The 12,004-nt window shown below is 45.6% G+C and overlaps 1 protein-coding gene across 2 annotated transcripts in view; it reads right to left on the bottom strand.

The window, feature by feature from the left end:
* The window catches only part of GABBR2 (gamma-aminobutyric acid type B receptor subunit 2), a 364,042-nt gene that overhangs the window by 208,418 nt on the left and 143,620 nt on the right, over positions 1 to 12,004 (bottom strand). For both annotated transcript variants that reach the window (XM_057724616.1, XM_057724617.1), the window contains exon 3: positions 6,908 to 7,078. In XM_057724616.1, coding sequence (XP_057580599.1) covers positions 6,908 to 7,078 — 171 coding nt within the window. The remainder of the gene's footprint in view (positions 1 to 6,907; positions 7,079 to 12,004) is intronic.

Raw genomic sequence — 12,004 nt, 5'->3', positions numbered from 1 at the left:
ACTTCTCTCTAGTTGTGGCGTGCAGGTTTTCTCTCTTTAGTTGTGGCGCATGGACTCCAGAGTGCGTGGGCTCTGTAGTTGTGGTGCCTGGGTTCCAGAGCGTGTAGGCTCTGTAGTTTGTGGCTCTCTAGCTGAGGCATGTGGACTCAGCAGTTGTGGTGCGCGGGCTTAGTTGCCCTGCAGCATGTGGGATCTTACGTTCCCTGACCAGGGATCGAACCCTTGCCCCCTACGTTGGAAGGTGGATTCTTTACTACGGGACCACTAGGGAAGTCCCACAGTCTCATTTTTTAAATGAAGATTTCATTCTAAATAATAACATCAATGAAGTGCAGTTTTGATGGGCTAGTAATTTCCACCCTATATATAATAACATAAATACACAACTATTAAAACTGTAAAAAAAGTCATATCACATATACATACCACCCTGGGAAATAATGGAGCCCTCCCCTCAATGCCAAGGAGGCTGCCACAAATAACAACCTGGGAGTGAGCAAGATGAATATGGAGCAGTCCCCGCTGGCTAGCCCACAGCCAGGTCTCTCACAGAATAGGAGGTAAGAGCATTGAGAAGGAGAGGACATTTCTTGGTCAGGTGAAGACAGCCAATTACCTAAAAGCATCAGCAAGTTTTTCAGAACTTGGGGCATAGGGTGGGGCACTAGGACCATCAGGACTAGAATCTGATCTGTCTGGAGTCCCCTCCTGCCTCCTAATGATAGGAGATCTGCAGGTATATGGGTGGCCCAGGTGATCCTGCAACCTAGAGGAAAGCCAAGGACACAGACCAGAGGTGGCTCAGAGTGCCTGGCCCTTTTCTCTGATAAAGTGGGCCTAGGGGCACTGGCCTCAGTTGAAGGCGTCCCATTCCTCCAATACATGGACTCTCAAACTTCAGCGTGCTGGGCCCCACCCCAGAAGGTCTGATTCAGGGGGCCTGGGGTGGAGCCCTCAAATTTGCTGGGAACAAGTTCCCCGGTGATGACACTGCTGATGCCGCTGGCCCAGGACCATCCTGCAAGAGCTGCTCTAGAGGACGGGACTACCTGATCCTGGTAAGAGAGGATTCTGAAGCAATGACAACTCAGAATGAACATCCCAGGGCGCCAAAAACATAGCTGAGACACAAACTACAGTGCGTTCATTCCCAGTGCCCAACACTGATGCCACCCAGAAGAGCCACACAGCAGGCCTCAGGTCACTGCTGGTTCCAGTGGCCAGCCCAGAACTTTCCACCGAGATGTCTAAAAGAATCCCCCACCAACAAAGTGTCACATCCAAAATAAGACTCAGTTAACAGATGACAGAATGACCTGAGCTGAGTTCTGTGGGAATGTGACTTCCTGACTTTGCCAGCCCCTCCCTTCTTCCCGATGGCCCCAGTGACTCATGACAAGGACTGAGACTTCCCTGCACCCCTCTCACCCCCACTGCTGACGACCCTTCAGCTCTACCATCTCCCATCCCCTCTCCCTCCTCCAGTCAGTAAGTCTTCTTGCCTGTTCACTCGAAGCCAGCCCCTGTATGCCAGCTGCGTACTGTACTACTGTACTTTTCAAGGTGCTGTACTCTAAGATTAAAAATGTTTTCTCTATTTTTTGTGTTTGTTTGTTTTTTATGTATTATTTGTGTGAAAAGTATTATAAACCTATTACAATACAGTACTATGTAGCTGATTGTGTTAGTTGGGTACCTAGGCTAACTTTATTGGACTTATGAACACGCTCTTGGAACGGAACTCGCTCACGTGCAGGGGACTTACTGTACTGAGGTTGGCTCCTGGATTAGAAGCAAGCACAGGCTCCCCTGCCTTCCACTTTGGGCATGTCCCTCAGGCTATATAAGTGGCAATTTTAGAGGCGGCGGCCAGAGACCCCTTTGGTGGGGCAGATGGCAACTTGGCAAGCAGGGAAGACTTCAAAGGGCTGTGGAAGGCCGAAAGGGCAGGTGCTTTGAAGAGGAAGCTCTGCAGATGGTGCCCTTTTGGTCTTGGACAGATCAAGGGCTTCGGTGGGTCCCAACTCTTGAGCGAGGCTCTGGTATGGAAAGGTCAGCCCCAGAAGCGCCGAGATCACTGAGAACCAGCAGCGGGGCAGGAAGTCTCTGAGGCAGCTTGGAGGGAGGGGAGGAAAGGGGAGCGGTGCCAGTGGCAGGCACCAAACCCCGCCGCGCAGCTGGGCTCCTGAACGGCGGCCAGCCATGGGTTAAGGAACCAGATTCTAGACGACAGTAAAAATAACAGCCACCCCTTGCGTGGTGCTTGTCATGAGTCAGACAATTCTTTTAGCACTTTAACTTTCTGAACGCATGTAGTCCTCACAACTACCCTAAGAGTCAGTTCCCATTATTATTCCCATTTTTAAGAGGAAGAAACTGAGGCACAAAGAAGCTCAGTAATTGTCATGGCCATACCCCTGGAAGTGGCAGGATTAGGGTCAATGACCAGATTGCCCTAAACCCTCACCACAAATTCCTTGAGCTAGGAGAGATCTTGGAAGTCAACTAACCCAACTCCCTTATCTTACAGAAGGGGAAACTGAGGCCTAGAGAGACTGAGTGATTTGTCCACTGGTACTTAGCTGGTTAGTTGTATCATGGAATCAGGAACCCAAAGAATAACTTAATGAGGATGGTTTAGTAGATCAAAGGACCTGGAGCTGGGAGAGGCAGCTCAAATAGCCCTCTTGCTACCTGCTGGTCCTCCCATGCACACCTGCTCACTGCCTTCATCTCCACCTCATCCTTGCCTTTATCCCGTACCTGCAGTGCCCATGTGGACACCACTCAGCACCCTGGCCTCTCACTTCCTTGCCCCCAGTTCCAGTGACTTCTACCTCCACTTGGCTTTAGCTTGTTCATACATAGCCAGGGCCTGGCCCCCGCAATCCCTACATCTCTCCCCCAGCTCTGCCACAGCCTCCCATCCTCCCAGCTCCCTCACCCCCACACCCTCAAGCTTCTCAGAGACATGCAGAGCTCCCCTTTCAGCCCACAGGCCGCCTGCCTGCCCACGGTTCTCCGTTGCCAGCCCCAGGGACCACCCTCTCGGCAGTACTCTCATCTGCATCACCTGTCACCTTCGTCTTCCACCTGGTGATTCTGATGAGCAGCCAGAGTTGAGAACTCAAGGAAGGAGGCCTGACACCTACTGACCCCGAGGCCAGGGCCACTCCTCTCTGGCCCTCCACGCCACAGATTCTGTACCCTCACAGACCTTGACACATGGTAGGCCAAGTTAGTATTTTCTGAGTGAATGTATATGTATTCCTAGGGTTTCTCCCATGTACTAGTGGAGGCGAGAATGTTCATTTAATGAACACCAGATATGCAGAAGTTTTTCATTTATGTTTTCTCATCTAACCCTCTCATCTCCCAGTGCCTGTGAGGTAGGGATAAATATCCCTGTTTTACACAAGGGAAACCCGATTTCATTGAGGTGAAGTGAATTGCCTGGGGTTACACAGCCTCTGCTTGGCAGAGCTGGGCTTATAGATCAGCCCATCTGGTACCAAGTCCTTCCTTCTTCTCTCCTCTCATTTAAGTTTTTGACCCAGAGAAGGCAGGGCTGAAGCAAGTGCCATCTTTCTGGCCACTGGTGTTCCCCATAGACCCTTGTTTGTTCTGGCAGCAGCTCTAGATCTGATACATCTGAGCCAACAAAGTGAAGTGAATTGCCTGGGGCCATACAGCCATCGCTTGGCAAAGTAGGGCCTAGAGATTGGTACAGCTGATCCAAGTCACGAGCATCCTCTGGGTCACCACGCGCTAGCCTTGAATCTCAGTGACTGGGGGCTCCAAGGAGTAGCTGGTCCCAAGGTGGGATGGCCCTCAGCCCTCTACCCCTTTCAGTTCCAATGTAATAAGCTCTGCGGGATTAAGGTTTCCCCCCAGTCCCCTCCAACTTCAGGACTGCTTTCATTTGACATTCCTTCCAGTGCACCAGTCCGGAACAGAAGTGCTTGACGCTGCTGATCGACCAGTTTCATAAAAGGAATCCAGTTTCCTTTGCACTCATGAAAAGCTGTTAGCCCCTGGCGAGTTTCCAAGGCCTGCATTCCAGCAATGCAGCCCAGACATCAGGAGAGGGATGCCAAAGCCCTTGGGCACAGAGAGGAGTCAGCTGGGCAGAGAGATTTAAATCGAGAGGGGTTCTTGCCAGCAATACCACCAAGCAACATCCTGTCCTTAGAAAAGAGGTTTCCCACTGAGATGTCCTAAAACCTGGCTGAGGGCTCTAACACAGCTGTGCAGGGACAGAGATGTGGTACCAAACTGCCAATACCTGACCCCAGTGAGGACAGAGTAATGGAGAAAACACTGACAAGTAGTCCATCAGGCTTCTGGCCTCAGTTGGGCTCTTTACCAATAAGTGCCCTGGGGCAAGAAGGCACCCACCCTCTGTGAGTCTCAGTTTCCTCATCTGGAAAATGGGAACCATAACCCCTCCCTACAGGGCAACCAACTGTGAGAGTGTCTGGAAATCTATAAAGCACTCAACCAGTTTGGGGCTGATTACTTATCCTCTTTAAACCAAAGATCTGGGGTTTTTCAAACCTCTGAAGCTATACACAGGTAGTTCCCATGTGACTACAGGAAGTTATGGATGGAAAGAAGGAGCAATGGGAGGTCTGGACTGGGAGTCCAGACTCTGGGATTCAGTCCTGACTTCTCTGCCAACAATCTTTCATGACTTCAGAGGTGCTTTGAAACCCTGAACTTCGTTCCCTCTCCTCTCCGGGCCTCAATCTCCTCTTCTATACAATGAGGAGGTTGGGGGAGGTGTCCCTAAGGGCTCCTCAGGCTCTGTCAGCCTAAGACTCCTCCGGAAAAAAGCAGGTCTCTCCAAATCTCGGCAGAGTCTCGTGTTAACGGGTCCACAGGACTGGCCCTCCCCACCCTCACCATTCACCTGTTTCACACTCATTTCAGAACATCTGTGGCTGCTGTATAAAGGGCAGGCTTCCAGAAAAGGCCTCTTCAGTGTTTGGCAGTGAGTCACTCCCACTGGAGGTCAAGTTCCCTTTGTGCCTCTCCCTAGGGACTGGGAAACAGAAGTGGGAAGATGAGGACCATTCTTGTCAGGGAAAAGCTGGCCTTGTTTGGATGACCACAGATGGTGGGGCCAAACACTTCTGCTTTTCAAGCACCTCTGAAAACATCCGTCTCTGTGCACAAATTTTATAGTTTACAAAGCTCTTTAAAATTCATGACTCATTCAATTTTGGCAAGAACTCTGCAGGAATAGGCATGGGAAGGGTTACTGTCCCAATTTTATGGAGGAGAAACGGCAGTTCAGAGAAGTAAGGTGACTTCTCCAAGGCTGCACAGGCAAAGCATGGAGTGGCCTCTCCTTCCCAAAGGAGAAATGGGGCAGAGCCTCAGAAAGGTAAGTGCAGAGCTGGAGTGGAAACCAGGTCTGTGATTCCCAGCCCTCCTCTGCCCCCTCCACCCTCTACTGGCAGAAGGGACATGTCCTCCCTGACTCCTCTCACTGAGGTCTGCCTGGACACCCGCCTCACACATTTCTCCCCAAATCGGCTCACAGTTATTTTTTTTCTCTTGGGTTGCTAAGCACACCTGGAATGTCTTACCTTGTTGGGAGGCTCCATGTGCCAAGAGCACACATAGGAGAAGATAGGAAAGAAGGAACTATAAAGAGACTAGGAGATAAGAAATCATTCTGCCTCAGAACAACTAAGCCCATGTGCCACAACTACTGAGCCTGTACTCTAGAGCCTGCCTGCCACAACTACTGAAGCCCTTGCACCTAGAGCCCTTGCTCTACAACAACAGAAGCCACCACAATGAGAAGCTTGCACACCACAATGAAGAGTAGCCCCTGCTCTCTGCAACTAGAGAAAGCCAGCCTGCAACAACGAAGACCCAACACAGCCAATATATAAACAAATTTATTAAAAAACAATCATTCTGCACTCAGCTGAGTGGAGAAAACTTTTTAAAGATTTGCTAATATCCACTGTTAGTAAAGATATACAGAAATGGGAATTTTCAAATGCCATTGGAGGGACTAGAAATTGGAACAGCCTTTCTGGAGGTCAGTTTGTCTTAACACTTTAAATGACCCAATAACTCCCCTTCTAGAAATCTACTATGAAGATGCACACCTAGGTGGGAAGGTGTTGGCTATGATATCAAAAAGCTGTAAAAGTCAATAAATTACCATCTATCCATCTGACAGCACAGCATGGCCCATAAAAGAATGAAGTAAATCAAGATCTCTAAGATCTGTTGTAAAGTGAAAAATGCAAAATATCTAGTATGAGGACATTTGGGTTTAAATACATTGAAAAAGGTCTTGGCAGATGAAAACTATACAGAAAGCAGGACTTCACTTAGAAGAGAAACTGGATGTAGGGGGATTGGGTAAAGCAGCCCCTTTCTTTTTTTTTTACTACACATAATTTGGCTTTTTCTTTTTCTTTTCTCCCCCCCCCCTTTTTTTTTTGCAACAACAACCACCCCCAGAACACCAAGTATTTACGTATATTTGTAAGTCATGAAAACAAACAAACAAAAACCAAAAAAACTACCCAATCCACAATGATTTTGGAATCTTCATCCTAAGCCAGCTCCTCCCCAAACTCTCCTCGCAGGAGAAAAGCTCTTGGTGGCACCTCGTGATTTTAGATGGTCACTGTAGGTCAGCAGTAAGGACAACACACCTACGGGGCAGTGAGGGAATAAACCACACAATTTAGCCAAAAGGCTCCGTGAAAGAGAAGGTTCCACGCCTGAGCTGTGCGGATTGGAGGTCTTCACCTGTGCCATGCACAATCGAATTCCTCAACAGCTTAAAGGCCCTGTGAGAGAGCCCATCCCTGATTGAGCTGTGCTGCCCCTTGCCCGGAGGTGGGTGAGGATGTGCCTCTCGGGCAAAGCGTACCTCAGAGAAGCGCTGCACGTCCTGCGTCAGTGTGCCCACTCGCTTCCACTGGTAGTGCTTCAGCAACTTCAGGATGGCTGGATTCACTGCATTATCTGATGGGACCGTCCGAAAGAAGTAAGGGTATTTTTTCTTATCTGCGAGAACAGGCGTGGTTGCAGCAAAAGAGAGCTGAAAAACACAAAAGAGACAGCACTTTTAGTGGGGGGACCTCACAGCTGTGGGCGCATGACCCTTCCTAAGGGAACAGAGGTCTTTAGTTCTCACTTGAGGTACAAACACACAGGCAAAATATTTTTAAACCTTCTTATGGCAAAAGTAACATGTTATAATTGAAGAGAAGGTTTTTAAAAATTCAAAATAAGGAGAAAGAACCATCATTAATGTTGTAGTCTGTCTCCTCCTGATCCTTTCTCCATGCATGGCGATGTTTTAAAAAAAGATTCTTAAGATCACTCTACATAAACATTTGAACTGTTTATTGCCTTAAATATAAAATAAATATTGTTTATTTAACATTATCCTACAAGCATTTAACCATGCTGTTAAACTTTCCTGTAACATTTTAACATGTAAATTTTTCATAGCTGCATAATATTCTATCATATGAACATACCAGAATTTACTGAATCATGTTTAATTTGGGGGCATTTATAGTGTTTCTAATTTGTCATTATTGTCATATTATTCTACAAGCATCTTTGTGCTTAGCATTTTTTCCCCTATATTTCAGGCTATTTCTGTAGGATAGAGTCTAGGATGTGAAATTTCCCAGAAAAAGGATATGAGCTTTTAAAGACTTGATACTTATTTCCAAAAAGGATTGCACCAATTTACATACCCACTAGCCAGTTATAATTAGAGGGCCAATCTCACCACATTCTTGTCCATGGACGGAAATAAAACATCTTCTTACCTAATTTATTAATGATTTATCACTGAAAAATTGGAATCATATTGCATTCATTGGTTATACATAATGTTGAACCTTTTTCAATGTGGCCAATAACTAGCTGTATGTCCTATCTTAGGAATTGCTTTTTCATGTCTCTTGTTTATTTTTTGAGTAGTATTCTAGTGGCTTTCTTATTGAATTTAATGAAGACTATTATACATACAGCATTCAAACTCAGTCTATTACAGTTGCTGCAAATATCCTAGTTTGTTTGCTTTTACATTTTGTGTGTGTATATTTTAATTTACACTCAGTAGTCAAATCTGTCCATCTTTCCCTTTATTAGTCCTTCTTTTTAAGTGCCAGTGAGTTGCTAAATTGGATTTTAATTATCTGTCCTACAGGGCCCCACTTAAATGTCACCTCTCCTATAACATTTCCTCTGATCTCTGCTTTCTTTTCCCCTCAGTCTCATCCACAGAAGGCGGTGATCAAGGTTTCGATCTCTGCAGCGTGATAGTGGAAAAATGGTATCTTCCTGTAGTTCTGATTTGCATTTACCTTATTATGACTGAGGCTGATATCTCTCTTATGTTTAAGAGCAATCTGCAGTTTCTTTCTGGAAAGTGTTCACATCCTTTGCTTGTTTTCCAATTGAACTCTGAGTCTTTTTCTTACTGGTTAGTAGAAGTGATCTTTTATGGTAAGGAGATTAGCCCTTTGTGATATAAGTTGCTAATTCTCCCCCAGTTTGTACTTCTTCTTTTGATGTTTCTCATGGTATCTTTTGCCATATGGAAGTGGTTTTTTTTTTTAATGTGGCTGAATTTATTAATTTTTTTTTCCTTTCTGTCTTAAGGTTTTATGTCATATTTAGAAAGGCCTTTCCCACTCTGAGATTGTAAAAGAATCCCTCCACAGTTCCTTCTAGTCTATCATCCTCCCCTGTCTGTCCTCACATGTTTGTTGCCTGGTGTGAGAGGAGAGAGGAGACCCCGTGCCTGCATGTGATAAGTGCCTTCCAGCACAGGTTCAAGAAGGCACTGACTTGGTTGGCCGTTAGGCTTTATAAGATTCTGTGGTCCCTGACAAAATTGTTCTGTCTTTCATGTGTCTAGCAAGTATTTAATAAACTCTTGTATAATAATTTTGTTGTTGTTGGGTACTGATAGGCTCCAGAATTTTCTGACCACTGTCATGGTTATGTCTGTGCATCACTTGTTAATGCTACCTGGTCTACCTTATTCAGTACGCTTCATTCACCAAATTATGTGCTCAAAATACATAAACATTATTTTTTAAAATTAATTAATTCATTAATTAATTTATTGTCTGCATTGGGTCTTCATTGCTGCACACGGGTTTTCTCTAGTTGTGGTGAGCAGGGGCTACTCTTTGTTGTGGTGTGTGGGTTTCTCATTGCAGTGGCCTCTCTTGTTTCGGAGCATGCGCTCTAGGTGTGCAGGCTTCAGTAGTTGCGGCACGTGGGCTCAATAGTTGTGGCTGGCAGGCTCTAGAGTGCAGGCTCAGTAGTTGTGGCTCATGGGCTTCGTTGCGCCGTGGTATGTGGGATCTTCCCAGCACTGGGCTCGAACCTGTGTCCTCTACGTTGGCAGGAGGATTCTTAACCACAGCACCACCAGGGAAGTCCCATAAACACTATTTTATTTTATTTTATTTATTTATTTTTGGCCACACTGCATGACTTGCAAGATCTTAGTCCTCTGATCAGGGATTGAGTCTGCCCCCTCAGCAGTGAAAGCATGTAGTCCTAACCACTGGACCACCAGAGAATTCCCAATACTATTTTTAAAAAATAGTATTTCCTTCCTTCTTTTGTTTCATTTAAATCTTTGATCCAGAGGGCATGACTGAAGCAAGATCACTCTTTGCCAGCACCAGCCTTCCCCACAAACCCTTACTGTCCCAGCAGCTCTAGATCCAATACATCTCAGAATCCAACTTCAGCAACCAGGGAAGTAACATCCTGGCACCCTCAGGCCCCAGCTGAAGTTGCTTTACTGCTCCTCCTGTCACCTGAGGAAACACGTCTTTTCCCCCTAAGACTTCAGCAGAGCAGGGCAGTGGAGATCTTGTCCCTTTTTCCTGATCTGGCTCAGACAGTAGATGGCCACTACCTAGGACCCCTGCATCTCCTGCGTCCACTCAGCCTCAACAGGTCCTGTCTGCTGGAGCTGAACATTCAACAACCCATCAGCTGTCACCTGGAGCTAGAGAGCACCTATAGGAGCCAATTTCTAAGATTCGCACAGAGACAGGCCATCATCCCAAGACTGGTAAAGGTCAAGGATAGATCGATTGTTAAAAAAAGTTCTGGGTAGAATAAGGCCCAATGGGAAGAACCTACAGAGAGAAAAATCCCAGTTGGACGTATTGAGTACACTTGCATCCAGAGTCGTCCAGCAAGGGAAGCCTGCTGTTGGAAGTAGTAAGATCCCTGTGTCTGGAAGTGTGCAAACAGAGGCTAGACCATGGCCTAGCAAGAATGCAGAAGGACTTCAAAGTGTCTGAGAACTCCTCAAAAACTGTATGAAAAAGCTTGTGTGGGCGTGTATGTGCATACAGACACACACATTCTTCTGAAAGGAGGATCCATGGCTTCCATGAGATTCACAAAGAGAATCCTACAACCAAACAAGGTCAGCATCCCTGCCTGAAGGTGATACTTAGATCCCATCGTGAGTATAAGAAATAGAAGCTTTCTACGGTCTGCTCAAACCTAATATCTGATTCTTCTCTCAAGATTAAAATAACACTTCCAGCTTCCTACAGTCAGTGTAAGAAGGAGCTGTTAGAAAAATCAGGGAGCAACTATTTCAGGACCTGGGATGGTATATGTGCAATTGCATCCCCAAAAATGCTTATCTAATATAATTTGGAAAATATTGGTTTTCTGATGTGATTTCTGAATCACACTCTGGTTGATACTTTGCTGTTATTGTCCCATTAGTTCCAGGTCCACAATTAATTGTTGCTTGAACAACCTCATATGTTTGCCCTGTAGGTAATTACAGTGGTTACTGTTCAGTGAATAAATGGCCCATTGTGTTTACAATGGGCTTGGAGTACAATATATGCCCCGGGTCTAAATCATGTTGGGTGCGAAATATTAACTGGCACTGACATTTTCTGCACCATTTGAGATAATGCACACTTTGATTAGATTGCTTTGCATCACTGTTCCTCTAGCTTTAGCCTCCTGAAACTTTCTTCCATCCGGCAAAGACTGCAAGTGCCGGGTAGCAGTGCTGAATTTCAGAACTGGAGGAACCTGAGAAATCAGCTAGCTCTGGGGTTCTCTACTCTGGCTACACACTAGAATCACATGGGGAGATTTTTAAAAATATTGATGACTTGGTCCCACTCCAAACCAAGTGAATCAGAATCTCTGGGCATAGTGCCCAGGCATCAGTATTATTTAAAAACTTACCAAGGTGATTATGATGCCCAGTGAAGGTTGGGAACCACTGATACAGCTCAACATTCCTAGTTTTGAATAAGCAGACTGAGGCCCAGAAATGGAAAGATACTGTGATACCCATCAAAGTCAACAAGAGGTAAAAGCAGAATTTGAATCCAGGTCTAAAGGACTCTAATAACAGTGCTTTTCCTCCCTCTGATGGCTATCTCCTGCCTCCTATGAGTGTGCCACACCTTCCTCTCCCAGCACAGTCACCCAGTATCTGCAACAACAGGCCTGTTAGAATTAGGGTCCTAACTTGAAGACTCAGTCTTTCTGGGCTCTCTTGCCTCATTTCACACAACCAAGTTCATTTCTAAACAGACTGTGATTGAAGCTTCAAGTTAATCCCTAACCAAGGATTATTTCAGAGTACTTTTTATTTTACAATTTTGTTATCATTTCTAGTTTTATTGCATTGTTTTGAGAATTTGGTGTGTACAATGTCTGCTTTTGGAATTTATTGAGGTTTTTTTTGGCGGCCTATTACACAATCAATTTTTGTGAAAGTTCCATCGTGGCCAGAAAAACAGATGCAGTCTCTGGTTGTAAGCTATCAAATTCTTTGTCAGACTTCTGATGCATAAGAGATATAATCCAACTAGCCAATTACATTATTAACACATGCTTTGTGTTTTTGCTTACTTGACCTATTAAAGACTGAGAGGTATGTTGTTTTTCTCTATTGTCTCTGACAATTTCTCCATGTTATTCAAATTTT

Source organism: Hippopotamus amphibius, chromosome 2 (genome assembly GCF_030028045.1).
Source record: "Hippopotamus amphibius kiboko isolate mHipAmp2 chromosome 2, mHipAmp2.hap2, whole genome shotgun sequence".
Taxonomy (NCBI): domain Eukaryota; kingdom Metazoa; phylum Chordata; class Mammalia; order Artiodactyla; family Hippopotamidae; genus Hippopotamus; species Hippopotamus amphibius.
The sequence above is the reverse complement of the archived record's forward strand: the minus strand, read 5'-3'. Positions and strand labels throughout refer to the sequence as shown.